The sequence below is a fragment of the Dendroctonus ponderosae genome, unplaced genomic scaffold (genome assembly GCF_020466585.1).
Source record: "Dendroctonus ponderosae isolate FM_Combo_2020 unplaced genomic scaffold, Dpon_F_20191213v2 Dpon_F_20191213_1, whole genome shotgun sequence".
Classification (NCBI taxonomy): domain Eukaryota; kingdom Metazoa; phylum Arthropoda; class Insecta; order Coleoptera; family Curculionidae; genus Dendroctonus; species Dendroctonus ponderosae.
The window spans coordinates 23,605,825-23,631,216 of record NW_026017110.1 but is presented as its reverse complement, the minus strand read 5'-3'; the positions used below and the strand labels follow the sequence as shown (position 1 = coordinate 23,631,216).

Sequence of the window (25,392 nt, the reverse complement as noted above, 5' to 3'; positions counted from 1 at the left end):
TCTTCAATAAGGTGAGACATATTATTACATTTAAAACTATTAAGAGAAAAGTTAGGAATAAGTGTGCAATATTATAGTATAATTATTAAAATGGAAAATTGAAATGTATAATCAGACAGTGATTCATGACATAATCATTTCAGACCATTTTCAAAAACATCAAAATGAAAAAAAGTTAAAATATATTAATAGAAGAGTCCTCAACAATTTTGGTTGAATGGTAAATGTTGAAATAAAGCATTTTTATATTGTTATTTTTTAATTTTTTAACTATTTAATAAACATTTTATAAAAATACATTGGGTTGTTTCAATTGAGATCCCGATGTTAATATTTTGTAAATGTAAGATTTTTGCTTTCTGCTGACTTTAAAAGTGGGGCCAGTCCTTTTGAAGCTATTAAAATTCTAAATTTTTGTTAATCACAATTTAAAAAGGGTTTCATTATAAATTTAATTTGGTTCAATATTTAAAACATACAAAATTAGTGTAATGTAACATCTATCCATATTTATAAATTATTCAAATAAAAAACCTTCAATAACTCCATATTAAATAAAATACACTTACACCACTTTCAAAGAAAACGGCTCATTTATTAGTTAAGGACATTTGAACACTAGAGAATACCATAAATGAATAATTCAATATCTGTGTGACACTAATCTACCTCAAAGCTTTCCTTAGTTTTGCTTGAATAATAAAAAAATTCAATTTTGAATGATATTTTTATTGATAATTTATTCACAACTATTTCACATTTTACTGTGAATTCGCACATTTTTATAAAAACCCCTGAATTCTGTGAAATTTCGATTTATTGTCTAAAATACTGTTCAGACATGTAAACAATAGTACTGTTTCACGTTAAATAAATGACATCGACTGACTAAATTACAGAAACAGTTTAACCAAATTTCGCTAAGACTCAAATTGTTAGAATAGAGTAAGTTAGTATAGTACGGACAAAAATTGGAAAAATCTGAATAAATTTACGAAAATTGCTCAGAAATTCATAACGTGGTAAATATAATTTTGAGCATCAAAATTTTGATTACAAAACTACTTAAATTTTAAATCTGGCTTCCAAACATTTTCATTATCAAAATAGATAGTGATTTTTTCGGGTGTTTAGGCCCTCGTGGAAAAAATGTATAAACATGAATTATTTTCCACGACGGCTCAAACGCACGAAAACCTCACGAGTTTCACTTCCTTCTTTCGATGAAAAGTTGATTGAAACTCCAGATCCAGACTCTAAAACCTGCAGTTTTCCAAAAAACACCTAGATTTATTGAAAAATAATCAATAAATTATCATCTTAATTTATTTCCTGGACACAGAGGTCAAAATCCCACTTTCAGGGCACTAGCCGCAGGTTATTCAAGATAAGAAAAAAATTTTCACTCAGCTTGACTATCTTAATACACAATAAGCCCAAGAAGGAGTTGCGGCATAAAATATTCCCGATATGAATCACGTAAGCAAAACATTGCAAAAATATTTAAAGTTCAGGTAAGTATACGCACAACCATGGTCCTTGTATATTCATAAATTAGCCAACGTCCGGTCGCGCGTTCAAGAATATGCACTTCTCTTGCTTTATAATAATTATTGACTGCTTTTTATTTATTGCTTGCAGTTAATGGATATAATGGTGTACTGGGAAAGTTATTATTTTTGCCGTAGTTATCGTTGCAGCGCGCCCATTTATTTTGGCCCATTTGGCATGGGAAATTTTCGAATTTTAGCCAGCGTGTAATTAAAACATATGCATGAAACAATGTTGCCTGCAGGTAAACTGTTGCATATTTTTTTAATGGCCTATGGTATTTAGCAATGGTGATGGATTGCCCAAATATCCGAGAAATGTTTAGCCAAAGTTATAAAACTCCCAATAAAACTGTATAACACAACTTTATATGGAAATTCTTCAATTGAAAATCATATTTTATCGCTAATTTATTTAAATGAAATACTGGATTTATTCAATGACCAAACTATCAGATTAATTCATAAAGAAAACACCCAAATGACCAAATGTGATTTTAACTGTTTACTAACCGTATAAATCTTTTAAATCTGTTTATTATTTCGTTAGATAGTTTGTTTCAGTTTGTTAATTTATTTTGTCGCTGGATTCAGACCCCGAAATTTCATCGAAATAATTTATATCTTAAACAAGTTGATAACATGACTAGAAATGCCAAAATTTATGAAAATTCCTCCCAACTCCTCTAAAAATTAGCTGTTGCCTTAGTTCAAATTTGTAAATCGCATTTTTAACACCGTGAAAATATTTTGCTTCCATTGCGTTTTTGCAGTATTTTCCACAACACAGTAGAGGACTTAGTTAATGTAAGAATTTGGCATTTCCTGTTATAAAAATTAATTCACAAATAATGTGAAAATATCGACTCACATTTGCAATTTGCACAGGTTTAAATGCAATTTTGCTAAACATACCCCGCCTGAAAACTATATTTTTCAATATATCTACCAGCTGTTAACGAAAAAATATTAATTCAGGTCATTTTAACAAATTTTTGCTGTTGCCTCAACATTTCGCAATTGTGTGTTTTTGGCATTTTTTATCCTTTTGACATAATTTGGTTGCAGCTCTTTTAAAAGATGAGACCCACAGTTATCTGAATAAAAATATCGTTTTTTCTGGTGTCAAAAACCGGTTTTTTATTGCCTGTATGCACCCTGTATCGTTGAAAAGATTTTGCAGTCAATATAGCCGTTTCTGAACATTTTCCAGAGTTAGGAAAATAAACTCAAAGAAATTTTATTTGTTTATTTGTTTTTTCACAGAATCGTTCACAAATAATGTGAAAATCTTCACACAGATCGATCGAAAAAGTTTTCGTGTCAAACCGTTTTTAAATTGCTTATATTTTCATTCATGAAATATTTAGTGATTGCGGTTTGCATAAATCTGTTTCCCATTTATATTTGCACAGTAAAACTGAATCATCAAACAAATAAACAAATTTTTCGACAAATTAACAGGGCATTGAAAATGCTGAATATTTTTGCATTTTCTGGAAGATTTCACACACATATTTCTTCAGGTGAATTTTCTTAATATGTTTGTTAGATATTATTCTACCAAAAAAATGAAAACACACTTAAATTAAGGTGATTCCTCGCCACTGTTTCTTGCAACTTTGCAAACCAATTTTCTCGCACCCGATTCTGATTTCAAATAAAAACTGTTAAAGAACGATAATAATAATTATTATCCGAATTATTGATAATAATTACACACATAACATACATACATATAAAATTACAAAACCTGCTAAAAACATTTTTTTTTAAGCTCCGCCTACTTTTTGTACGATTACCACAGGAATGCATTAGTGGCTTAACATGTTTGCTGTTATTAGAAGCATATCAAGATAATTTTTTTTATATTTAATTAAGATGAAGCACTAGACCCGAAATTAATCCAATTAATCAGAAAACTTGCTGGCTGACTCCGAGCTCGGCAACAGCGTACATTCTTGAACAGGTTCAAATAGTTGTTGGGTCGTCTTCATCGGCCATTTCGTTACGTCTTTGCAACGCTATCCATTATATTAAACGTCATAAAGAAATGCAGTCTCCATTGCCAGTTATCTTGAGAAATATGTCGTTATTAAGAGCCAGTTTATACGGAGGACATAATGAAACCTTCGGGGTATACTGTCTTGGACAACTAACCAAGCCCCTCAACTTTACACTTCGTTTTTTCTTTGAAGCAAAGAATTCGAGTTTTTCGTTCAATTTTTACAATTTTTGATGCACCGACTTTCTTCCAAACTATCATTAACTGCGTTTTACTGGGCTTTTCAAACATATCTGTCTGTGTAGGTACTACTTTCAAAGCAAAGCAAAAATCCATTTTTAGAACTTGATGAATGGAATTCGTTCCTTAGGGGCCTTCGAGAAGATGTTCAATGGAAATTACTGCTTTCTGTTGTTGTAATGCGACTAATCGGAAAGTGAAGTAGATTCAAAATGCTTTGAAGGGAAGTTAATTTTGCACTTGGTGCCATATGACTTCATTAGACCCAATATTTAAAAAATCCAAACATTGTGAAATGCAAGTAATTTTTGGTTTTTGATGCGATTTCTTGAAGATCTTAATTGGCTTTGCTGCTTTTTCCACCGCCAATATTGCCCATAGCTTCGCTTCGTTGGAACATATTTGAACAGACATTCTTGCAGCAATTACAGAAGGTTTTAGACGATTTCCATTTTCGGTCTATTCCGCCCTTAATTGCCAAAAAGTCTTCTTGCACAGTTATTTCCAGAAATTCAAGGCATATTCTGCTCATCATTAAATATTCCATTCGATGGAAATAACATCGATTTTACGACCACACGTCCATTTAAAGGACATCGATTGGAGGACAAACCCGCTGTTCAAATAAACAGCACAAAATATACGACGATCACACCCTACAGTGGCCCAAAAGCCTTCTTAATAGCCGCATAATCTCACAAAATACTTAGATATGTAAATTTGCATACTTTAGTGCCTCAGCTCTTTAAAGCCAGACTATTTTTCAAGATAACGATACTGCTTGCATGTTTTTGGGAAGCCGATGGTTAAATACGATATGCGTGTTTGCAAGAATCTATAATTACATAAGTAAAGTTATTATTTTGAGTTGGAAAAGTTGCAATTTGTTTCTGTTAACTTTTTTCTTTCCATTGGAGCCCTAATGACCGAAACAGCTTCTTATTGTTTCTCATGCACATCCAGTGAATTATTTCCTATTTGCTTAAGAAGCGCATAAATAAGCTATCGAAAGACCAACTCGACTACTCATCGTAAAAAGCATTTCGTCTTATTTACATCCCAAGCACTCATACAATAAAATATAATATGAATAAAATTACCATATAGGGAAGAATAATGACGTGGGCAATTTTTTAATGATCCAACAAGGACCCTTTTGTAGGCAGGTATTGTTGCGGCGACCTGCGAAGACTCTAATGGCGGGTTATATTCTAGACGCATAGAGCGTAGGGGTTTGTATATCATATTAATATTTCCTTTTAATCAGTGGTGGAGCAGCAAATGCTCAAACTAACTAACATCAGATTCAGCTAAATCCACTGAACTGCAAAAGCTTTCGGACGCCTCTGACCGCAGGATGAGCTTCAATAAATCACCGCAGACTACTTTTTCTTATCTTATTATTGTCGCATTCAAATTATACTTTAATAGAAAGAAAAAATCGTGATTCGGACCGCCTATGCGATCTGATGGGATGAAGATGTAGGGTTTTAGTGCCCGTTTTACACGACACCAGCCCGTTTAGATTGGAATCGCTTCATCTAATCTCTCTCAGAAGGGCCGAAGGGATTTATTCATTTGAACAAATTTTTCTACACTGCCAGTTAACCGGGCCATTATACGAAAATAAATGGCTCAGTCAGATTTCAGAAGTAAACTTAAACTAGGACAAAAGGGGCAGCAAACACATTCTAGACGGGATTTAAATAATAAGTTAATAAACATTACAAAAATGCCATATCGGAAACACAGTCAATAAAAAGAAGCTCCGTTTATTTATGTGTCGCACGATAAAAACAGACATTTCCGTAATTACGTAAATCAAGAAAGACTTACATTTTCAGGCCAAAAGTCGACTCATAAACAAGAACATGGGTGTCATTTATTTGATGTAAAATATATCCGAGCTTCTAAGTAATTTGTTTTAATTTGGGTTAATTTCGATAAGTCATGGGTTTTATGAACGATTTCGACGTTGTTTGATTCCTACTTGGAGCGACTCCAAACTATTAAGTGAACAGGAGTTGCATCCAAGTCGTGTGGCTAACGTAATAATCTTGGGGTTTAATACATTTCTTGATAGTACTCAAATTTTAATATAATTGCTGCTAAATGTATCAGTCAAAAGATTAGTGTGAGAAAAACCGAAAAATGATGAATAAATTTTGTTTTAATTTAGTGGAAGTAAATAACTTTAAAACAAACCACAGAAAATTCCGGTCAACCAATTCAGCGGTGTTTGAATGAATTTCTATTTGATTGCGCTCATTGATCAAAAACAGTAAAAATAAGATCGCTTCAAAAATTTCTTGGTATAAAGGTGAATGTACGACTGCAGATGTTCAATCCCCGTTTCAGAACATTGAAAGCTTGAGCATGTGAATAATTCGTTGAAAGATTAATGGCGAAATCAATCGGAAAGAAAAACAAGATTTGCGAGATTCAAGAACAATGGATAGTAAAATGCTGGGGCAATTCAATCTTTTCAAACTGCAAAATAACTGTAGTTCTAATAGCAAACATTGCAAAAAAAACGACTAGTGAACAATAAAAATAATGGCAAAATTAGAATGAATTAAACTAGGCTCAAAAATAAAATCTAATAGTTTTCATTCTCTGGTTTGCAATGGATGAACAGAATTAATTTAAAAAAAGCACCTGGTTTTCACAAAAGTCGTTCGACGACAATCATTGTATTTCTTCCAGCGAAAAAGGTTCTCGAATACGAGCAATAATCTCACGGGAACCACATATCCTGCGTGTTTGCAGCACGTAAAATGGTTTTATGCAAACAGGTTGCGCATTGCCAATCGCGGGACAATCCGTATCTCCTCAAGGATCGCAAAAATAACTTTTTAAGACTTCGCAGGAAAGAGCTGGAATCTTGTGTGCCAGCAGGTGGATTTTATAATGCATGCATTTTTACTTTTAGACATAATTCAGTCGAGCGCGGTACTTGATTAGTACCTCTCAAACGTAAGAAGCTACTTAATGTGAGGCGCACTTACCGAATTATGTGAGATTGTAATTTATTTTTTAAGTGTGCATGATTGATGATTCGTATGTTTATTTTACTATTCAAAGATGGTTGGTTCACCAGAAGAAAAGTTTATATGCAAGATGTAAAGGTAAAGCATCAAAATATAAATGGAATTCTAATTTATAACAGTTTATTATTTAAAGGTATAAGAACCAAAGACGAATGTCAGCTTATTTCACATGTTTGCCGCCCGAATTCCTCAGTTCGATGAATTGAAATAATGAAACATTTCTTGTGATGGAGATAAATCAGTTACTTTGGTCCAAAAACATTTTTTCTGACAAATAAAACTACTTTAGCCAAACAATGGTAGTAGTACTTCAAAATAATATTAGAAAATAATGACAAAATTAAAAAAATACATGAAATTCCCTTTGCAACATGTACAATAATACAAAGAGCTGCACATTTGGAACGCAGTACTTATTTTCAAAATGAATTTGTGATGCAATTTACATGAGTTAAGTACACAGAGAGTGTTTTGATCAAATCAGTAAGTTTCCAGCGAATTAAATTAGCAAAGGCTTCTAAATCTCCAAAAGCCGTTGGAACGCGCCAAGTAAATTCCACGAAACCAAAAATAGCTTCTATAAGTGCGTTCAAATGATTTGAACAACCTGACTAATAGCAGTTGTACGTACCAAATCTAGCATTTTGAGCCTGTTCAATTAAACTGAAAAATTCCATAAAACTTTCCACATTGGCGAGGCTTATTGCTGAAGATTAGATACTATAAAGTCTTTTAGCAGATAGTCGCCAAACAATGAAATGGGCTAACGACTCCAGTCGATAGGCAACGACCTATTATAAAATATTGAAAACCAGCACACCGAACTATTTATGATTCTCATAAAAAGTTGTCTGGTATTTGTAGGAGAAGTTTATTTACCCACAGGTCTTAACAGTTTGTCCACTATTAATAAACACCAAAATTAGCACCTACCTTATAAGTGAACGTCGTGTTGGCTCAACACTATAACTTCGCTCTTGAGTCGTTGGACGTGAAACATCGCCTTGAAGATTTCAAACTGTCTGAAAAAACAACAACGATCAGCATAAGTTTGAGAATTTACAATAAATGGGAAATCTGGGTTTTGCATGGAATGTAAATGGGAATTCTAATCAGATGAATTGAAGCAAGATTTACTTTCGAAAGCTTTTTGTTTTGCAGCACAAGAAATATCGATGTGGAAGATGAATTTGTGATGAACTAAAATTGAAAATCGACTGAATTCAATTTCTTCTAACAAATCAAATGCCGCCGTTTACGTCGGTATGTTCGTTAGGTTGATACATGTAATACGCGATAAAGTACACTTGATATAAAAAAGCTTGATAATATCACAGTCCTCTGTATATTGCCTCCGGTAAACAAGATAAAATACCAATTGAAGGCAACAGTTGGTATATATTTTATTAGCCCTTGGTGTTTACGGTACGCTCCCAAAGCCATAAATACAACACTGTCGTTCGTTTAGTCCAAGATCGGTTGAAATCTTCTGCATCGCACGAAAATGAAGAACTAGTTATTTGTTCAGGCACTAAAATATATTCGATTACTTAAGAATTTGGTCCTTAATGTGGAGGTTTTGACCGTAAGTGCCATTTTCGGTGCACTAGAACAGGTAAATTTGATATAACAAATTTTGGATAATATGCGGATCTCATAGTAGATAGATAAGCAGACATTTCTTGTTGTTTTTGGAGCCTGAATTGTTGTTTTCTCTGATCCAACTGCTATATTTAGTGTCCTCTAGTACTTTTAGGATGTGGGTCATTAAGCAAGTTTTATTTTTGTTTATTTTTCACACATACCAGTGTACTGCGCCATGATCTAATTTGGGACTGAAACGACGAAATATGTATCTTGCTATTTGAAAAAATAAAAATACAGTGTTAATATTAAATATTTTTATAAAACGGCCGATCTCTTGTGATCCAAAAGTTTTTCTTGGGGTCTTTGATCCATTTTGAATATAATTGTTTCAACAAGTTCCTTATCTAAAAAAAGTGACTCAACCGTATATGTAAATTTTGGGTGTTCGCATTTTGCATGAAAACTTTAAATATTCTTAAACGAGAAGCATTCCTAAAATAATGTTTGGAATAAAAAAGTGTGTAATTTAAGGCTCTATTCCGCAATAGTAACTATAGCTTTTCAGCTCAACCGGTTCTCTAAACATAAGGCAAAGACAAAGAGCGGTTTTCAAAACCCGGATTAATTCTAAATTTTCGCATTTTGCCTGAAAACTAGAAACATTCTTAAAATGATCCATGAAATTAAAAAGGGGGTTATTTAAGGCTCTACTCCGCAAAGACAACTAGAGCTTTGCAGCTCCATCGGTTCTCTAATTATCATCCCAAGACTAAGGCGAGTTTTCAAAACCCGCATTCATTGTAAATGTTCGTATGTTGCGTAAAAACAAGAAATATTCCTAAAATAATGTTTGGAATAAAAAGTGCGTAATTTAAGGCTCTATTCCGCAATGGTAACCAGAGCTTTGCAGCTTAACCGGTTCTCTCAACATCAGACAAAGACTAAAGGCGGTTTTCAAAACCCGGATTAATTCTAAATTTTGGCATTTTGCGTGAAAACTAGATACATTATAAAATGATGCTTGATATAAAAAAGTGCGTAATTTAAGGCTCTATCCAGGCAATGACAACTAGAGCTTCGCAGTTCCATCGGTTCTCTAATCATAAGCCAAAGTCTAAGAGCGGTTTCAAAAACCCGCATCCATTTTCTGTGAAAACTAGAAACATTCCTAAAATGAGGTTTGGTATAAAAAGTGCGTAATTTAAGACTCTATCCCGCAATGAAAACTAGAGCTTCGCAGCTCAACGGAATCCCTCAACATCAGCCGAAGACTAAGAGCGGTTTCAAATCTCGCATTAATTTCACATTTTCAATAAAAATGGCTCAGAATCGCACCCGTTGAGCCTTTTTTAAGACACAAGAACTCTTAGGCCATGTCCCCATACTAAACACTTTAACCGGACCGGTCTTGGCGCCGCCGGAGGAATTCTCGCTTTTGTCGTAACTTTTATATTGACTCGGCAGCGAACCGACAAGAATGGCCGATTCCCCGAATAAAAAAACCGGCTCGATCGGAAAAAATTGCGGGGCGTTACGCCGTCACGCAAAAAATGGGATGCAGCCAATCTTGTACAGGTTGTGCACCTTAGTACTTGTCCACGTATTGAAATGTGCCTGTTTGCTTACCAGCCAATTGAAATTAAATTTCGTTCCTCACAGGTTAAAAAAATATATTCCATCAGGCAATTAATTAAAGGCTAATAAAAGATTTACTTACAGCCTCTTTGTGAGATATCAAATACACATTTAAAATGGGACCTATATAATGTTTACTCATAAAACATACGTTGCATTCGCCATTTCGTCCACGAATAATTAATGGTCACTTTTATCTTAGCATGCTGTTCACCCAGCAATTTTAAACCATTTGCCAAAAATCTATTTCAAAATTTATTTTCAATCAGACAGCTTCTTCGAGAGATGCCAAACAAACGTTTAAAAGATGGAGCAAACAATGTTTATTTACTCGTACAATCCTATCCATTCGTCGCATTCGCCATTTCGTCTTCAAGTAACTTATGTTCTACATTTACAATAAAAAACGCATTTTAGGTATAATGGATTATGTTTTATGCGTGATATAAAAACACCAAAACGTGTCCTTCTTGTATACTTTATGTCAATAGTATTCATATGCTTAATGCAATGCAAAAGGCGCAATTTGCTAAGGTTATTAACAGTTTTCACCTGAATTAAATGAACATTAAACTAGAAAAAGCGCGCATAAAGTGAATGTATATATAAAATTATAAACAGATGAATTGCAGACATTTGAGTAAGCAAATACGAAAATTAAGGATAGCTGATATCTACCCGAAACCAGCTCAATAGTCAATGCTTCTATAGTTCCCCAACTCTAACCGTCTAATCTAGGAAATTAAATGGCTCTCAAGTGCACATCATATTGTACAAATTAGCCGTATTGCCATAAAACTAAAGCAATTCCTCACTATATACTGTCAATAAAATCACTAGGTTTTTGTAGTACATCAGGTGCCATTTTATACTTGCACATGTTAATACTTCTCTGCAAATAGTCGAAACTCAGCCCCGCGTCATTGTAGTCTTTGCTGGTTTCCGCTGTTTTGGATACTTCAAACCGTGTCCATTTGTAGTTGATACATTTTCTCGTTCCTGTGCAACTCTGGAGCAAATGTAGCACTGTGGGATGAGTTAGGCCGAAGAATTCATTTCCTCTGGGCCTCGTACTGACAACGTTCAATGAAAGGGCATCATTAATTTGCTGCAAAAGTAAGGAATGGCATACATCTGGAGTGTCCCCTGTTATTTCTGGCGTAGTTTCGTCACAAGCTATGGCAAAGCTTGGTAGGCCGTTTTCTTCTGATATTTTGCATGTGTAGATGCACTTGATCGTGGGGTCTTTTAAACTGCCATATATCCTAGTCGATACATATCCAACTGGGAAAATAGCTTCTTCTGAGTGGAACTGTGACCTATCCACCACTACTTCACCCAAAGAATGTATTATTAACCTTCCTAGATCAATGGGAAACACTGGTCTACCTCCCGAATCGACAGGTACTGGTTGAACGTATTTCTTTTTATTGCTCTTCACGCTCGGCCGTCTAGGTTTAGAAGTAGAAGACCGTCGCTCGGAGGTTGAGGATTCTGAAGGCTTTTTCTTGTACTTTTTTACATCGTTAACAGCAAGTGGTGCTGGTGCACCCCCTTTCGCTGCATTTTGCACTTCTTGAGCCACTACTGAGTCATATTCGCACAATTTCCTGAGCAGAAACTTTCGCTCTTCCTTTCTCATTATTATCTTGGCCTCGACCTCTTCAAGTTCGTCCACCAAAGCAGCATTTTCGTGAACATACTCAACGATCATCCGCTTTAAAACGGCAAGTTTTTGGCGATAGCTCACAGACCCCGAACGTTTTTGCCTGTACGCGTTTTGATACTCGAGCGCCATTTATTTGAATGCTAGTGTTTGACGCCGAATAGATCAAGGAGACAGCAAGTTTCACTAAACATAAAACGAATCTACATAGTTTTGAGTTTTTAGCAAATAAAACTGAAAACTAAAATTTGTATACATATTGCCTTACTGACAAACCAAACTAATGACATTTGAACATTAACCTTAGTTAGTAACTTTTAAGGAAATATGGTAAATAAAAGCTAAGTTACCTGTTTTCTTGTTGTTCTAAGGATACACAATATAGCAGTTAGCTCACATGAAAACTGCACGGACCGCATAAGTAAGCACAAAACAAAATACCACAAAAACAAACAAAAAAATAACACTCTTCCTATTTGGAATCTGCGACTTACACGAAACCAGTGTTGCCAATGCCGATGTACAGAATACGCACAAGGATGGTTCAAAGTTGGGCGCCAAAAAATCTGCTGTGTTACGTAAGCATAATAATTTTTACGTACCTTGCATAGTGTTTGGTTTTCCCTGTGTTATATTTTGGTTCGTAATTTTCGTCCAGTCCTTCTTTTATTTTGCATGATATTTAAATTTGCTTTGTTCATATTGCTTTTTTCTGTAGTATCAAAATTACATGTTGGTGAATTTGGGGGCCAATTTTTGTTTGTCCACTATTACAATAATCGGCAATTTAGCTATGGATGAAAAAATATAATTTTAGATTAATTGGTGAAAATACCTGAAAAACAGGTTTTGCTTATTACATTCTCGCATAGCATTGCGTACGCACACATGCCGCCTTAACGCCACTTTTATAAAGCCGATGTGCGTCCAGTCCGGATCTTTAGTTAAGAGCTGAATGAAACATTAATTGTCAATCATACGTAACCCCATTTCCTCTTGGTGTTTACTTTTATGACAAACATCATCAAAACCTTCCGAAGAAATTTATCAAAATGCCTATTTATGAGCCAATTACAACTGAATTTGGTGTGAAACCACTAGTAGTAGTTCTAGATATAGGAACTGCGTTCACCAAGTAATTCAATTATGTTACACAAAACTTAAATCCAAAAAAATCCTTTTTGTTGCGATTGCAGATTTGGATTCACTGGGGAGTTTGCCCCACGACACATTATTCGGTCTGAAGTCCGATGTAAGCGAACATGCCAAATGAAAAAACTTTGTGATTACGAGTCGTCACAAGACCTCCATGACTTCTTGGTCGATTTCATTCACATGATCTACTTTGAGTATGCCTTAATCAGCCCTAAAGACAGACCCATCGTCATTGTAGAATCGTTGCTTTGTCCGACTCTATTTAGGGACACACTGGCAAAAGTAGGTGCATATCGCCAATCCGAGATATGCGGTTTTAATCATTTTAAGAACTCTTTAAGGTGCTATTTTTGCAATATGAAGTTTCTGCAATGCTGGTTGTACCATCCCATTTGGTTTGCTTGGCTAGCTTGGCAATTGATACTGCTTTAGTTGTGGATGTCGGTTACAAAGAAGCTGTGACTATTCCAGTATGCTTCGGTTTACCAATTGTTCAAGCTTGGCAAGCTTTGCCTTTAGGAGGCGAATCCATTCACAGGTAAAGGCTCATGTGATTATTATCTTTGACGAAATTCAATGAAACTTTGTAGACACTTGAAAACGCTTCTAAATGCTTCAAATACCGGAGTAAAAAATCTCCCTGAAGATGTGATAGAAAACATAAAAGTTATGTGCTGTTTTGTAACGAAAAAATCCAGAGCCGACCAACTGGCTTTGCCTAGAACCGACATGGTTCCTCCTCCAGATGTAAAATTTCCAAACAGGGGCGTCGAAACGCTCATGGTTACAGGCAAAACTAGAGAAAAGGCATTTGAAATCTTATATGAAGAGGTAAACTTAAAATTGAGGGAAGCATACAAAAAATATAATTTACTGTTGTAGGATAATGATCATTTGTGCTTATCCACAATGATATTAGATGCTATATTGCAAGTGGATATTGATCTAAGACAAACGTTGGCTGAAAATCTCGTTTTAATCGGCGGAAGTTCTATGGCTCCAGGTAAGTTTCACCCTCAAATTTGCAATTCTTAGGACCAATTTTAAAGATTTTCAACTGTATCCAACAAACTATTTAACAGTAAATTTTAACTATTAGCTAAGCTTTAACTAAACAAAACAATGAATATTTAGGATTCAAAGCCAGACTGAAAGAGGAGCTGTTAAAGCAGCTTGCAGAGGACAGATACAAAGTTCTAAATATTAAAGAATTTAAATTCCATGCGGGCCCTTACAAAGAGAATTACGCAGCATGGCTTGGAGGTAATCTTCCTCAATATGTCGAAACTTTATTAATGAAAATATTAAAATTGGACAGGAGCCATATATGGAGCAACTGAGATGCTGTCGATGAAAGCAGTCACTAAGGAGTTTTATTTAAGGGAGAATCATCTGCCGGACTGGATTAACTTGCACGATTTTAATACTTTAAAATCACCGGAGGGCGCTGTTAAAAGTTTATAGATAATGAAATCCAGAAGATAAATTCCTCAGTTAACAACCTGCATATTAGATTTATTTTGGTTATTTATTAATGATAATTTATTTTCTCGGTAATAATTATTCGTAATTGTATTTAATTATAGATTTTAAGAAGAAATTTATTCATAAAATGCAACCAGCAGGCAATAATATCGTTCAGTTGTTTAGGGTGAACACTTTACGCCATTTGGTGTATCTCCAATAAACACTTTTTGAGCCCACTTTTTTTAAGCAAGACTCCTTAATGGTCCGGTTATACTTAAATCGCAAATCAGAAAAAATCCAAAAGAGAAAAGTACGTTTATAATGGCTGTTTAAACAAAATGAATATAAATTATAATAATGACGAAATAACATTTAATCTCGGCGACCTGCAAATACATTTCCAACGAAACTAGTCTTTCACATAATTATTGCTATTATTATATAACAAATATGTTCAAACTACGACATTCTCATACAACAGACCAAACATACACTGTGAAGAGCTGTATAAAATATATGTATATGCAAATTCAAAATATAAATACAAAAACAAGTATATGTAAAAATGTGAAAAATATGTTCTTTGGTACCACTTTTCGGTCAAATAACCGCATAAAACCACTGTTCTATTTGGACCCAAAAAACAACGTTTTGGCTTGAGCCATTTGAAGGCCTAATAAACATTTTGTGTGTTTTTCTGGCAAGGAAAGCGGACAAACAATTGAGCCCTGAAGATATCTACTCACATAGCCGAAACGTTGACCCAAAAAATTGATTTTTTTGCGATTTGACCGAAATCCCCAGAAGTACCGAAGAACACCCTTTATCAATTAATATCACGATCACTATTAAATTACAACAGAGGTATAAAAAAATGTTTACTGACAAGAAACAAAGGTAAATGTATATTTAAAATAATTATAGAAAGGATTTAACAGAATATCTACAGGTAGATTTAATTACAACTTTTAGACAGACTGCAAAAGCGGTTCAAATCGAAAAATTTATTTCATTTCACGTTTATTGAAACAGAATATATCTCAGAATAGGAAAATTCTAACTATCTCCATAATATTGTATCATCAGTACAAACAAATACAAAGGCAGTCAATAAGCAACCTGAATTATATGATACGTCTAGGCGTCCATCGAGATAATTAACATACATAAGATCCTATAATTATATAGTAAATTAACTTTTCCAAAATACCATATACCTAAAATGCCTAGAATCAAATTGTGTACTATACTTTATACGGTTTGACTAGAAATTCGGAAAAGCTTGTAATTTTCTCGACGCCTCGAACTTCGTTCTCTAACAATGGCAACTTCACTACATGGAAATCCTCATACAAATCCGCAATTTGATCAAGATACTTCTTTTGAATGCCTATTCTGGCATTACACATTCTACAGGGTGGCTCATCCTTATTTTTAATTACCAATTGATTAACTATTATGTTGTGTGTGTCTATTTTGACCTTAGTGAGTTCCTGTACCAGGCGCTCTGTTTCATAGAGTGACAAAAACTCCGCTATGCACACACAAATAAAGGTGGTCTGATCAGGATCCTTAAACTGCTCATTCAGTTGCTTTATCACACTCAAGACTTCGTCAATTTTATCGGAAAAACGATTTACGTCCAAACCCTGCATACCTAACAGTCCGCTGAACTGGGAAATCATTGGCGCAATTCTTTGCTTGATTTCCAGTATTCTACCTAGTCCTTTCTCTACAGCATGTGGGAATGAGAGTAGCCTTAACGTGTGCCCAGTTGGAGCTGTATCGAACACAACTACTGAAAAATTCATATTCTTTATCAGCTTCATTACTTCAGAAAACGACATTGTTTCATCTGTCCCGGGAAAAGCATTGATTATTTCCTGAAGCAGCCCTAAAAACACCAACCGTGAACTTTACATGGATTTGCTAAATTGAGTGTGTGGGGGGTTGGAAAAAACGAATTAATTCAATGAATACCTCTGCTCATTTTCATGGGATTTGCCTCCCCATCAAAATACTCTTCAGGCAATTCATTAATTCCGACATTTGGGTCTATTTCCATTGCCGATAAATTGGAGAACCCATTGACTAGAGTGGGCACTTTTGTAAACTTCTGATCAAAAGCATCGGATATATTATGAGCGGGATCCGTTGATATGATTAGTACTGATTCTCGCACCTTTGATAGCTGAACCGCTAAGCTGCAGCTAAATTGAAACAATATGATTTGCTGTTAAAATCGTTTCCGCGGAATAACGACAGGAAGGGGGTGCAAATATTCAATCATTTTATGAGAAAAACCAATTTTCTATCTACCTGCATGTAGTTTTCCCCACACCACCTTTTCCACCAACAAATATCCATTTAAGACTTGTCTGTTCTATGACATTTTGGACGGTGGGATCCAAAGGTTCAAAATCCATATCTGAATTACCAACGAACGTTTTAAAAGATTTTGCAGGACTGAGTTAATTAATCTTCTCTTAATCAATAAAATTAATAATCTTGCTTATTTACTATTTACTGCTATGACTGGACAATGTGATGACAGTGATGAGCTGTATCACAAGTTGTCAAACCAAAACAATCCAATTCTCCTTCTTTTTCAACCGACTGAGGTTAGTTTGTGGTGAGTGTTGAGTGAAAAAGACGACTTTGGGGCCATTTTAAACGTCAAAGTCGAAAGGTGAATTCACGGTGAATTCAGCTGGCAAAAGTGGGCCTTTATTATTTAACTAATTCCGGGGTAAAGTGAAAAGAATCCACAAGAAATGGCCCAATTAGCCTCTAAAGTTCCAGCTCTAGCCGCCAGTAAGTTTGATTCTCCGGTTACTGGGTGTTATGCCATCCGATTTGATTATGTAATTTAACCCATACAAGTGTGTAAAATTAACTATTTTTTCAACAAAATGTACGTTTCTTTGCATTAGCGTTAATAATTTTTGAATAGTTCTGCATAGAACTGCTCATTTGACGGCTTTAGTCGAAACGCGATTTTTTTTGCTAGATGTACGGTTACTAATGAAGCAGTCCGGGGTTTAAGAATTCTGAGGGAATGCAGTAAAAGCTTACGAATTGTTCTAAACACTTTTGCGCCACTTATGTCACTCTCCCTTTATGCCTGAAAACAGGTCTCAGTTATGGATGTAAGTTCGGTGGCATGTTTGATTTGCCTGGAGGAGACGAATAGGATCAAAGAGTTCAGAAATTGGATAAAATTCAGTAGTGTAATCCCAAATTACATTTTTTCAAATTAATTGACTAACTATCAACTGAAACATCGAAAAACAATTAACATGCATTGAAATAAAATTCAAACTTCAAGTTCAATTAAGAAATAATCACGGTGAGACACCAAGTCGGCTCTAAAATTACTAGAAGTTCGATCAATGGAAATTTAACAGTGACCAGTCTGTACCTGCCCTCGTTAGTACAAGTTACACGTTAAATTTTGTATCTCCGCCCTTCAGCAATTGTTTCCAATCAATAATTCAGCAGTTTCAAACCTTTACAACATTTGTTGTTTCCCACGGAAACTAGTGTGGAATTTATGTAATTTCCTGTTTCAGAGCTGTTAGCTGATGCTCGACCTGGACTCCAGACTTTCTGGAAGTATGCAAAAGTTGAATTAACTCCCCCTACTGCCTCTGACATTCCCCAAATCAGAGCCGGAATTGGAAGGCTTATCAGTGGTGCCAAGAATGGAAACTGGAAAAACACAACCGTCCGAGATGGATTTGTCAACTCGTTGATAGCAATTGAGGTACGAAAACCGAATACTTTCAATAGACAAAAGCTTTACTTTTTTTTCAATTTGCTGTAGGTGTGGTGCTGGTTCTATGTTGGAGAGTGCATTGGAAAACGCCACATTGTTGGATATGATGTTTAATTAACTGTACATTTCCGTTTTTGTTTCTAAGAAATACATGTAGAAATCTGGTTAAGTAAATGTATCTACCACACTACGAACATGCGGATTTAGTTTTTTTTCACAAAAACATTATTTCCTGGACGAATATATATTTCGTCGACTCTTTAATCAGCGCAAGTAGATTTCTGCCGAAATAATTAACAAATTAATAAAAGCGTTCCTTTTTAATGATTATATGTTTTCACTATATTTTAATATTTCATTTAGAACACATTGTCAACATGACTTGATTCTAACAACCTCAGATGTTTGTATAATAGACAATTAAAAAACTTTGAATTTTTGTGTGGAAGACAAAGAGACAAAGCTCTAGTCCTGTACCGTGACGAAAAATTAATTAGAATGTATTTCAAACAATGCAACTAATTTTCTCAAAGAGCAAAGAACTTTTCTAAATAAATACCATCATAGTTAATTCTTATATGAAATACTTCTTCTTTTATTTTGTTAGGGTATATAAATACTTTTTGGCAGACTATTATTTTGATAGATGTTTGTCTATCCTAACCTCTACTCTGTGGATTGAACACAGTTTAAAAATGGCGCTTGACGTGGATGTTGATAACAGAGACAAGTACTTGTCTCTGGTTGATAATGAACATTCAGCAAATCAGTTAAAAATGTTTCCGCATGTAGTAAATATATTCATGGCCTTTTTGAGCTACTTAGTGACTCTCAGGGTAATTCCTAAGCTAAAGGATAAATTCATCAAAGCCAATCTATTCGGGATTGATATGAGCAAGACAACCAGCGACAAAGTGTAATGTTTACTTTGCGGACTTTCCAGGATTCTATAATAAATCTCTACCGATTTTAGACCCGAATCACTCGGGGTGGTTTCCGGCTTTATCTTCTTAGTTACTATGGTTCTCTTTATTCCTGTGGCATTTGGAAACAGCCTTCTGGAGAAAGATGCGTTTCCCTATGATGAGGTTAGCGTTTTCTGGCGTTCGCCTATTTCCAGGCCTTAAGGGACCATGTGAACTCACAGATCTCTCATCTGTTTCAGTATGTTAAATATATTCTGGCCCTACTATCAATATGCTGCATGTTATTACTGGGTTTTGCTGACGACGTTCTCGATGTTCCTTGGAGGCAAAAACTGCTCTTGCCCACAATCGCTTCACTGCCCCTGCTTATGGTGTACTATGTAAGCTTCAACACAACGTCCATCATAGTTCCAAAGCCGTTCAGGGAGTGGTTGGGAGTCTCCCTCGATATAGGCATCATTTATTATGTTTACATGGGAATGTTGGCGGTGTTTTGCACTAATGCCATTAATATACTGGGTAAGTCGTTTTACAACGAACCCCAAGTATTTTAAATTGCTTAATGGCATTCCCAATTAGCTGGAGTAAATGGATTGGAGGCAGGTCAGAGTGTGGTTATTGCTATTTCAATAGCAATTTTCAATCTGCTGGAATTGTCAGGGCCCTTATGGAAGGCCCATCAGTTCAGTTTGTACTTTATGTGGCCCTACATTGGCACTTCGTTGGCCTTGCTGAAACATAACTGGTAAGTTACGTTCTCGTTTCGGGTGCCAGCAAATTGCTAAACACCCTGTTTAGTGAAGTGAATCTGCATGCACACAACTTTGCTAAGGTAGTCAGTTTTGTTTATCAATAATTTTTCGGTATGATTGTACTGTTGCCTTTTGAAAATTCGCTAAAAATGCCGCACCACACAATTTTTTTGTGGTCAAAAATCGGCTTTTGCAACCCATTTTTATATAAATAGGAAAATATTTAATACACTTTTATAGTGAGTACATGCGGTTAACTATCAGTTAAACAAAATTCAATAGGATTCAAAAGTAATCCAGCAATCGGGGAAGGAGATGCCCTTTAAATGCGTTAAAATATCTCGTAGCTGACGTCACAGCGTTCGAAGTTTTCACGACGTGCTGAAACGTTCGGCAACAGTGTGTAAAAGTTGTCAAACTTAAGCAGGTCGCGCCCTTAAAAATAGTAAACAAACACTATGAAGTTTTTTTTCACATGCTATTGCCCAAAAATACTTTGGTCCTTGGATTGGATATAAATAGGAAATGATTATGGACTCTTTTGGGACATTACTTGCTGCCACAGTGAATCAGGAGCACTGCAGATAAATTAAGTTGAAATTTAGGACAGAAATGTTTACCCAACGACCCTTTCGAAATAGATTAGTTTTACTATCTCTGATCCTAGTGCAGTTATGTTTGATTACTTCGTATTTTCTCTTCTATAAATCGGAGTCAAGGAAGAAATTGAACAAAATCGCGTTTCTTCCCAAAGTCTATGCATCTGACAAAACCAACCAAAAAACTTACTACACTCTAAAAGATATCATAGATTTGAAAAAAATTTGCTCCAAGAAGGTTTTCCTGGATTTCAACACGAGTATGTGTTTTACAGAAGGTACGGATATCAAGGCCATGAGTGTTATTAAAGGAATTAATTGGAAATGTAACTGTTTACCAGGTAAGTACATTCTTATTTATCCTGGTTAATTTTATGTTGCCAGCAATATAAATCTCCAAAGTGCCACGAATATCAAGACTCAACACTAAATTACGTACGATTTTCCTTATAGTACCTATTTATTTTAATTCAAAACTTGTATTTCTGCAATCTGTGTTTGAGTATTATAAAACTTATATGTATGTTCGTAGCGCGTTGAAATCAACCGCTTATTTATATGAAAAATTGCGTGAATATGAGGACATCTGAGAAATGTTGTCTTCAAACACTAATGATGAACAAATAGAATTCAACATTGTAGGACGTTCAAAGCCCAATTCGGCAATTACGAAGGCGACTAAAGGCAAAAGTAGTGATTAAGAACAAACTTATAAAAAAAAAAATTAGTCACTGCATACATCTCATGGTCGCCAAAAACACGAAGTTACGTTTCATGCATAATTTCTGTATTTCCGAAACTGTCAACTTTCCTATAAGGCCATGTTTGAGCTAATCGAATCACCCTTTGGCGTGTTGCATATGAATTCCTATTGTTAATGAATCACCATGTATAATCTTCTCTTCATTCTGAAGATCTGAAGATAACCGATTTGATTAAAAGCGCTAGGCCTTAACCGAAACTGTACACTTTCTGACTCTTTTATGGTATATTTTCAGGTTGGCATGGACCTGACTGTGGATTTCCTGAAGTGTTATTCAGAGCTCTTCTAACGAAAAAACAGCCCGTAAAGCCGAAAGGTCCGGTGCCGTTCGAACGGCGACTCATCTATCTATTTAAATACGATAAGTCTAGTGAAAACCTGGCAGATATTAGAATAATGGCATTTGGCGACATTATAGATTTGTTTATTGTTTATGAAAATGGCAACAATCATTTTGAGACTCTAATAAAAAATTCGATGTTTAAAGAATGGCAGCACAAAATCCTGTACATTGCCAACTGCACCGAAAAGAATATTTGGAAACTTGCGGAGTCCCAGATATCAAACCTGATGGGCGATGATTATGTAATTTCCAGCCCATCTAATGAAATACCTGATCGTTCGTCTTTAATTTTTATGAAATTCTATGAAAATATCCCTGAACCGATTTATTTTCGGTTAAAGTGGAGCGTTTTCGGATTTTTCTGGATCCATCCTAAGAAAACTGTAATATCTGGTGGTGCATGCACAGTCTCATATTTGAGAAATGAGCTGAATAATGATCTGAACACTCTAACCAGTAGCAAAACCATCGCAACTTTTGCATCCAAAGGTATATTATTAGGAGATCTAAATCATACAGGGGGCTGGTTTTGTGAGTATTGTGCGTCCCCTCAGGATATCATAGAATTTTTTACAAGCAACAGCTCAAAACAGCTTATTAACTGGAACCAAATTGGCACTGACAAAATCACTCATAAATTTATTGAAAATCTTATCGAATTAGGCTTATACATTGATGGTAAAAGTGAACTGGGAAGAGGGCACAGGTATTCAGATATTGATTTTGCGCCTCCTTACGTAATAAATAACGATTTTAAATACGATTTTCTCTTGATAAACTTCTACTCACAAAACGATGATTACATATAATCTCAGAAGGACTTAACCAAAGACTGGCTTGCATTTTTGCTTCCGGCATATTACATAAACATATAGTTTTGGTAGTAAGCGATGTAAAGTGCCTTTGAATAGTTAGTAATTTTATTAATACATAGTAGCGGATAGTATACAGTGTTTCTTATTTATTTTAGTTTAGGAAAATGTTATTTTCCGTAAAAAGATCTGCATGGTGTAAAACCTGAAATTACATACTGTATTATATGGAAAACGGACACCCAACTAGTAATTTTCAAGAACTTGTCATTGGCAGCAATTAAATGGTTTGCGATTTTAATTCTGAAGTTAAATTTTAGCCAGAAATTTAATGTAGAATTTTAAATAATCTAGGGACGAACATCACTAAAGCGCGTTGGAATATTCCTACACTGGGACATTTCATGGGTTTTAATTGATTGCTTCGCAATTATTTTTCCGGTCCATTTATATTGCTAGTCAGATTTGTTTGTGATTTGTTAAGCACTAAAACCTTGTCCATGAGCTGTGATATTTAAGAGAATGTAAAGACAAGCTTTTACTCTATGATAGCAAATAAAATACCTCCAGACTTAAACGATTTTTTATTCATTTCTTTCCTGTCTTATATTCAGTTTAGTTATTCATAATTTTATTTTCAGGTACCCTGCATCGGTATTTGTAGGCGACACTTTCTGCTATTTCTCAGGGATGACTTTTGCTGTAGTCGGAATTTTGGGCCGCTTTAGCAAGACCGCCTTGTTGTTCTTTATACCGCAAGTGTTCAACTTTCTTTACTCCTTTCCGCAACTTATGAAGCTAATCCCATGCCCTCGACACCGATTACCGAAGTTTAATTCGCGAACTGATAAAATGGAATGCAGTACCACTGTATTTCAATATTCCGAATTAAGTGTTCTTGGAAAGATAGTAATATCATTATTTAGAGTGTTTAGACTGATTCGATGGGAGGAAAAGAACGGCGTAGTTGTTACCAATAATTTTACCCTGATTAATTTAGTTTTGCTTTATTTTGGCCCAATGCATGAAGCGAAATTGTCCACAGTGTTGTTGGGTATTCAATTTCTGTGTACTCTGCTGGCTTTTGTAATTCGGTATCCTTTCGCCTCCGTGTTTTACGATGTGGATTCCGTAAATTAGGCTAAAATGATGTGATTTGCCTAGCAATTAAAGTGAGATATGGATTAAACTGTTTCAAAATATTCTATTTTTGCACCAAAGTTTTGAGGAAATGTCGGTATGCGATGGTATATTAATTGCTTTTGATGTAAATAGCGACACATTATGTTAAGGTTTTTGTACGGTAATTTTACGTATATCAATAGTTTAGTGCCTTTTTCAGCGTCCACTTTAACATTAAAATAGAAAATGCGTAAGCCGTTTGGTTTATATCAATATAGATCCTCTAAGACTCGAATGCAGTTACCAAAATTTAGTTCATGTAAGTAGAGACTGTTAACACAGTTGCAAAGAGTTTTTAGCAGTCGACGCACCCTGAAGAATGTATTATGTTGAATAGAAATGTTTGTAAAATGATGATAGAAGTTTTAATCTCATTTATCCAAAGCACATTAAATGACTTCACTAATGAGGAAATAATCATTAATCATGGATGAAAGTACAGTTTCCCGAAACAAGTTCATTGGAGGCACCATCTGGCTCACTATCAATGACAAAGTAGGTATATCATGACAAAGAGCACCTTCCACTCGAATGACGATCACAATAAAATATTTCACGGGGCACGTGGCTTTTGGATTGAGCATTTGGCAGTCGATTTTACCCTCACCCTTCTCATTTTCTCCTAGTTCATTAAACTGCAACTACATAAAAGGTTTTTCACTTGCCAGACTCTTGCTGGGTCGTTAGCAGGTGGGTTCCCAGTACCCATAAGAATAGATTTTTGATTAACTTTTTCAGTGGTTGTTTTGGGAAACGGAAAATAGATTGGAAGGAACTGTATTTTAAAGTAAAATGATTATAAAAGGAGTTTGTGTCTTGAAGCACACTTTCCAATATTGAAATGTTAAGTGCGCCAAGTCCACGCGAAAGAATACTGGAGGAAGGAATAAACAGCAGAAATAGAAATCAAATAAAATCAAAATATGCTTTATTGCCACGGAAAAATTCACAATATTTATGGACAAAGCGAGTAAAAAAATGGCGTGCCTCACGGGACGCTCGACAGAAGTGATAACTTCATAAATTAATAGAAACCATAAAATATTTAAATTGTTTAACGCATGATGGCAATAATAATTTTATTTTATAATTTTAATATTCATGTTAGTCTAATAATTTATAAATGGATCAGGAATGGGTAAATTTAATTTAATTTCCTTTTAAATGTAAAATATATATTTTATTTGCAACATTTAACATTCTTTAACGAGATGTTGTACATAGTGCTCTTCTTGGGTTTGTGCAAACTCTTCTTCTTGAGTTTCTGTATTTTTTTGTCGTAATTTCTTATTTGCTTTGTATAATCTTTGACGTTCAGCACTAGTTCGTGGTTGATCAAAGCTGCTTTGAGTTGATCAATTACTTAATGCTCCTTTTTTAGCACGAAATCGTTTTTGGCGTTCAGCATTCCCTAATAGTTTTCGCATTGTATTATGTTTTTGTGACTGCTCTTGTGTATGTTGTTCATGAACGTCTGCTACATCTTGTATCTGAATAGGACTAAAAAATCAATTAATTTTGGTGATTGGAAGACGTTCTATCTGTTTAAAATAGACGGTAAAACGAGGAAGAGCTATAGTATATCGATGTATATATAATGTAAGCCATCGCGCGCATGTAAAAAAAAAAAATTCTGACTGAACTAATTCAAGGCTAAAAAAAATAAACTAAATTGAGAAAACTTAATCATAAAGGAATCAAAGGGTATATAAAGGGAAAAAATCCGTTTTGATGCGTGGTAAACACAATTAATCATAGAAATAATATAGAGAATTGAAAATAAGGCCTAATAAATTCGTTTTACATATTTTGCAACTATAAGCTGAAGAGAGATTCGTATCGTCTTAACATCAAGAATGCGTTGCGTGATAGAAAATAAGAA

At 34.8% G+C, this 25,392-nt stretch overlaps 7 protein-coding genes and 1 long non-coding RNA gene across 11 annotated transcripts in view; 5 read left to right on the top strand and 3 right to left on the bottom strand.

Annotated features, from left to right (window-relative positions):
- LOC109533056 (interference hedgehog) overlaps positions 1-12,231 on the bottom strand; it is a 58,825-nt gene extending 46,594 nt beyond the window's left edge. For all 4 annotated transcript variants that reach the window (XM_048670780.1, XM_048670781.1, XM_048670782.1 and 1 more), the window contains exons 1-2: positions 12,084-12,231; positions 7,779-7,867 (exon numbers count right to left, since the gene is read on the bottom strand). The gene's annotated coding sequence lies outside the window, so the exon portion shown is untranslated. The remainder of the gene's footprint in view (positions 1-7,778; positions 7,868-12,083) is intronic.
- Positions 6,669-7,142, top strand: LOC125505902. Its single transcript, XR_007282540.1, has 2 exons — positions 6,669-6,923; positions 6,979-7,142. It is a non-coding gene; the product is annotated as an uncharacterized LOC125505902 (long non-coding RNA).
- On the bottom strand, positions 10,367-12,036 carry LOC109533320 (transforming growth factor beta regulator 1). Its single transcript, XM_048670787.1, has one exon. The coding sequence runs from the start codon at positions 11,863-11,865 to the stop codon at positions 10,882-10,884; it is 984 nt and encodes a 327-aa protein (XP_048526744.1). The 5' UTR covers positions 11,866-12,036; the 3' UTR covers positions 10,367-10,881.
- A 469-nt stretch (positions 12,232-12,700) lies between the features above and the next one.
- Positions 12,701-14,591, top strand: LOC109533321 (actin-related protein 10). The gene is made up of 7 exons (XM_048670785.1): positions 12,701-12,868; positions 12,930-13,170; positions 13,230-13,426; positions 13,479-13,719; positions 13,771-13,891; positions 14,023-14,151; positions 14,207-14,591. Exons 1-7 carry the CDS (start codon positions 12,786-12,788, stop codon positions 14,350-14,352), a joined length of 1,158 nt encoding a protein of 385 aa, XP_048526742.1. The 5' UTR covers positions 12,701-12,785; the 3' UTR covers positions 14,353-14,591.
- A 67-nt stretch (positions 14,592-14,658) lies between these two features.
- LOC109533319 (ATPase ASNA1 homolog) lies at positions 14,659-16,957 on the bottom strand. The gene is made up of 3 exons (XM_048670786.1): positions 16,675-16,957; positions 16,336-16,565; positions 14,659-16,249 (listed from the first exon to the last, which is right to left on the bottom strand). The coding sequence occupies exons 1-3, from the start codon at positions 16,779-16,781 to the stop codon at positions 15,600-15,602; spliced, it is 987 nt and encodes a 328-aa protein (XP_048526743.1). The 5' UTR covers positions 16,782-16,957; the 3' UTR covers positions 14,659-15,599.
- On the top strand, positions 16,883-18,331 carry LOC109533324 (ATP synthase subunit g, mitochondrial). The gene is made up of 3 exons (XM_019898618.2): positions 16,883-17,169; positions 17,928-18,121; positions 18,182-18,331. Exons 1-3 carry the CDS (start codon positions 17,130-17,132, stop codon positions 18,245-18,247), a joined length of 300 nt encoding a protein of 99 aa, XP_019754177.1. The 5' UTR covers positions 16,883-17,129; the 3' UTR covers positions 18,248-18,331.
- Positions 18,332-18,805: 474 nt separating this feature from the next.
- LOC109533322 (UDP-N-acetylglucosamine--dolichyl-phosphate N-acetylglucosaminephosphotransferase) lies at positions 18,806-23,864 on the top strand. Its single transcript, XM_019898616.2, has 5 exons — positions 18,806-19,049; positions 19,107-19,221; positions 19,299-19,578; positions 19,639-19,804; positions 22,970-23,864. Exons 1-5 carry the CDS (start codon positions 18,829-18,831, stop codon positions 23,466-23,468), a joined length of 1,281 nt encoding a protein of 426 aa, XP_019754175.2. The 5' UTR covers positions 18,806-18,828; the 3' UTR covers positions 23,469-23,864.
- On the top strand, positions 19,811-22,905 carry LOC109533323 (beta-1,4-mannosyl-glycoprotein 4-beta-N-acetylglucosaminyltransferase). Its single transcript, XM_019898617.2, has 2 exons — positions 19,811-20,751; positions 21,409-22,905. Exons 1-2 carry the CDS (start codon positions 20,424-20,426, stop codon positions 22,323-22,325), a joined length of 1,245 nt encoding a protein of 414 aa, XP_019754176.2. The 5' UTR covers positions 19,811-20,423; the 3' UTR covers positions 22,326-22,905.
- Positions 23,865-25,392: the final 1,528 nt, after the last annotated feature.

Coding starts and splice junctions, on each gene's coding strand:
- LOC109533320 (XM_048670787.1), bottom strand. CDS start 11,865: ATGGCGCTCGAGTATCAAAACGCGTACAGGCAAAAACGTTCGGGGTCT.
- LOC109533321 (XM_048670785.1), top strand. CDS start 12,786: ATGCCTATTTATGAGCCAATTACAACTGAATTTGGTGTGAAACCACTA. Junction 12,869..12,929: donor ATAGGAACTGCGTTCACCAA/GTAATTCAATTA, acceptor TTGCGATTGCAG/ATTTGGATTCACTGGGGAGT. Junction 14,152..14,206: donor TTACGCAGCATGGCTTGGAG/GTAATCTTCCTC, acceptor AAAATTGGACAG/GAGCCATATATGGAGCAACT.
- LOC109533319 (XM_048670786.1), bottom strand. CDS start 16,781: ATGGATTTTGAACCTTTGGATCCCACCGTCCAAAATGTCATAGAACAG. Junction 16,566..16,674: donor GTGGGGAAAACTACATGCAG/GTAGATAGAAAA, acceptor GTTTCAATTTAG/CTGCAGCTTAGCGGTTCAGC. Junction 16,250..16,335: donor TCCCATGAAAATGAGCAGAG/GTATTCATTGAA, acceptor TGGTGTTTTTAG/GGCTGCTTCAGGAAATAATC.
- LOC109533324 (XM_019898618.2), top strand. CDS start 17,130: ATGGCCCAATTAGCCTCTAAAGTTCCAGCTCTAGCCGCCA. Junction 17,170..17,927: donor AGTTCCAGCTCTAGCCGCCA/GTAAGTTTGATT, acceptor TTCCTGTTTCAG/AGCTGTTAGCTGATGCTCGA. Junction 18,122..18,181: donor ACTCGTTGATAGCAATTGAG/GTACGAAAACCG, acceptor AATTTGCTGTAG/GTGTGGTGCTGGTTCTATGT.
- LOC109533322 (XM_019898616.2), top strand. CDS start 18,829: ATGGCGCTTGACGTGGATGTTGATAACAGAGACAAGTACTTGTCTCTG. Junction 19,222..19,298: donor ATGCGTTTCCCTATGATGAG/GTTAGCGTTTTC, acceptor CATCTGTTTCAG/TATGTTAAATATATTCTGGC. Junction 19,579..19,638: donor TAATGCCATTAATATACTGG/GTAAGTCGTTTT, acceptor ATTCCCAATTAG/CTGGAGTAAATGGATTGGAG.
- LOC109533323 (XM_019898617.2), top strand. CDS start 20,424: ATGTTTACCCAACGACCCTTTCGAAATAGATTAGTTTTACTATCTCTG. Junction 20,752..21,408: donor GAAATGTAACTGTTTACCAG/GTAAGTACATTC, acceptor GTATATTTTCAG/GTTGGCATGGACCTGACTGT.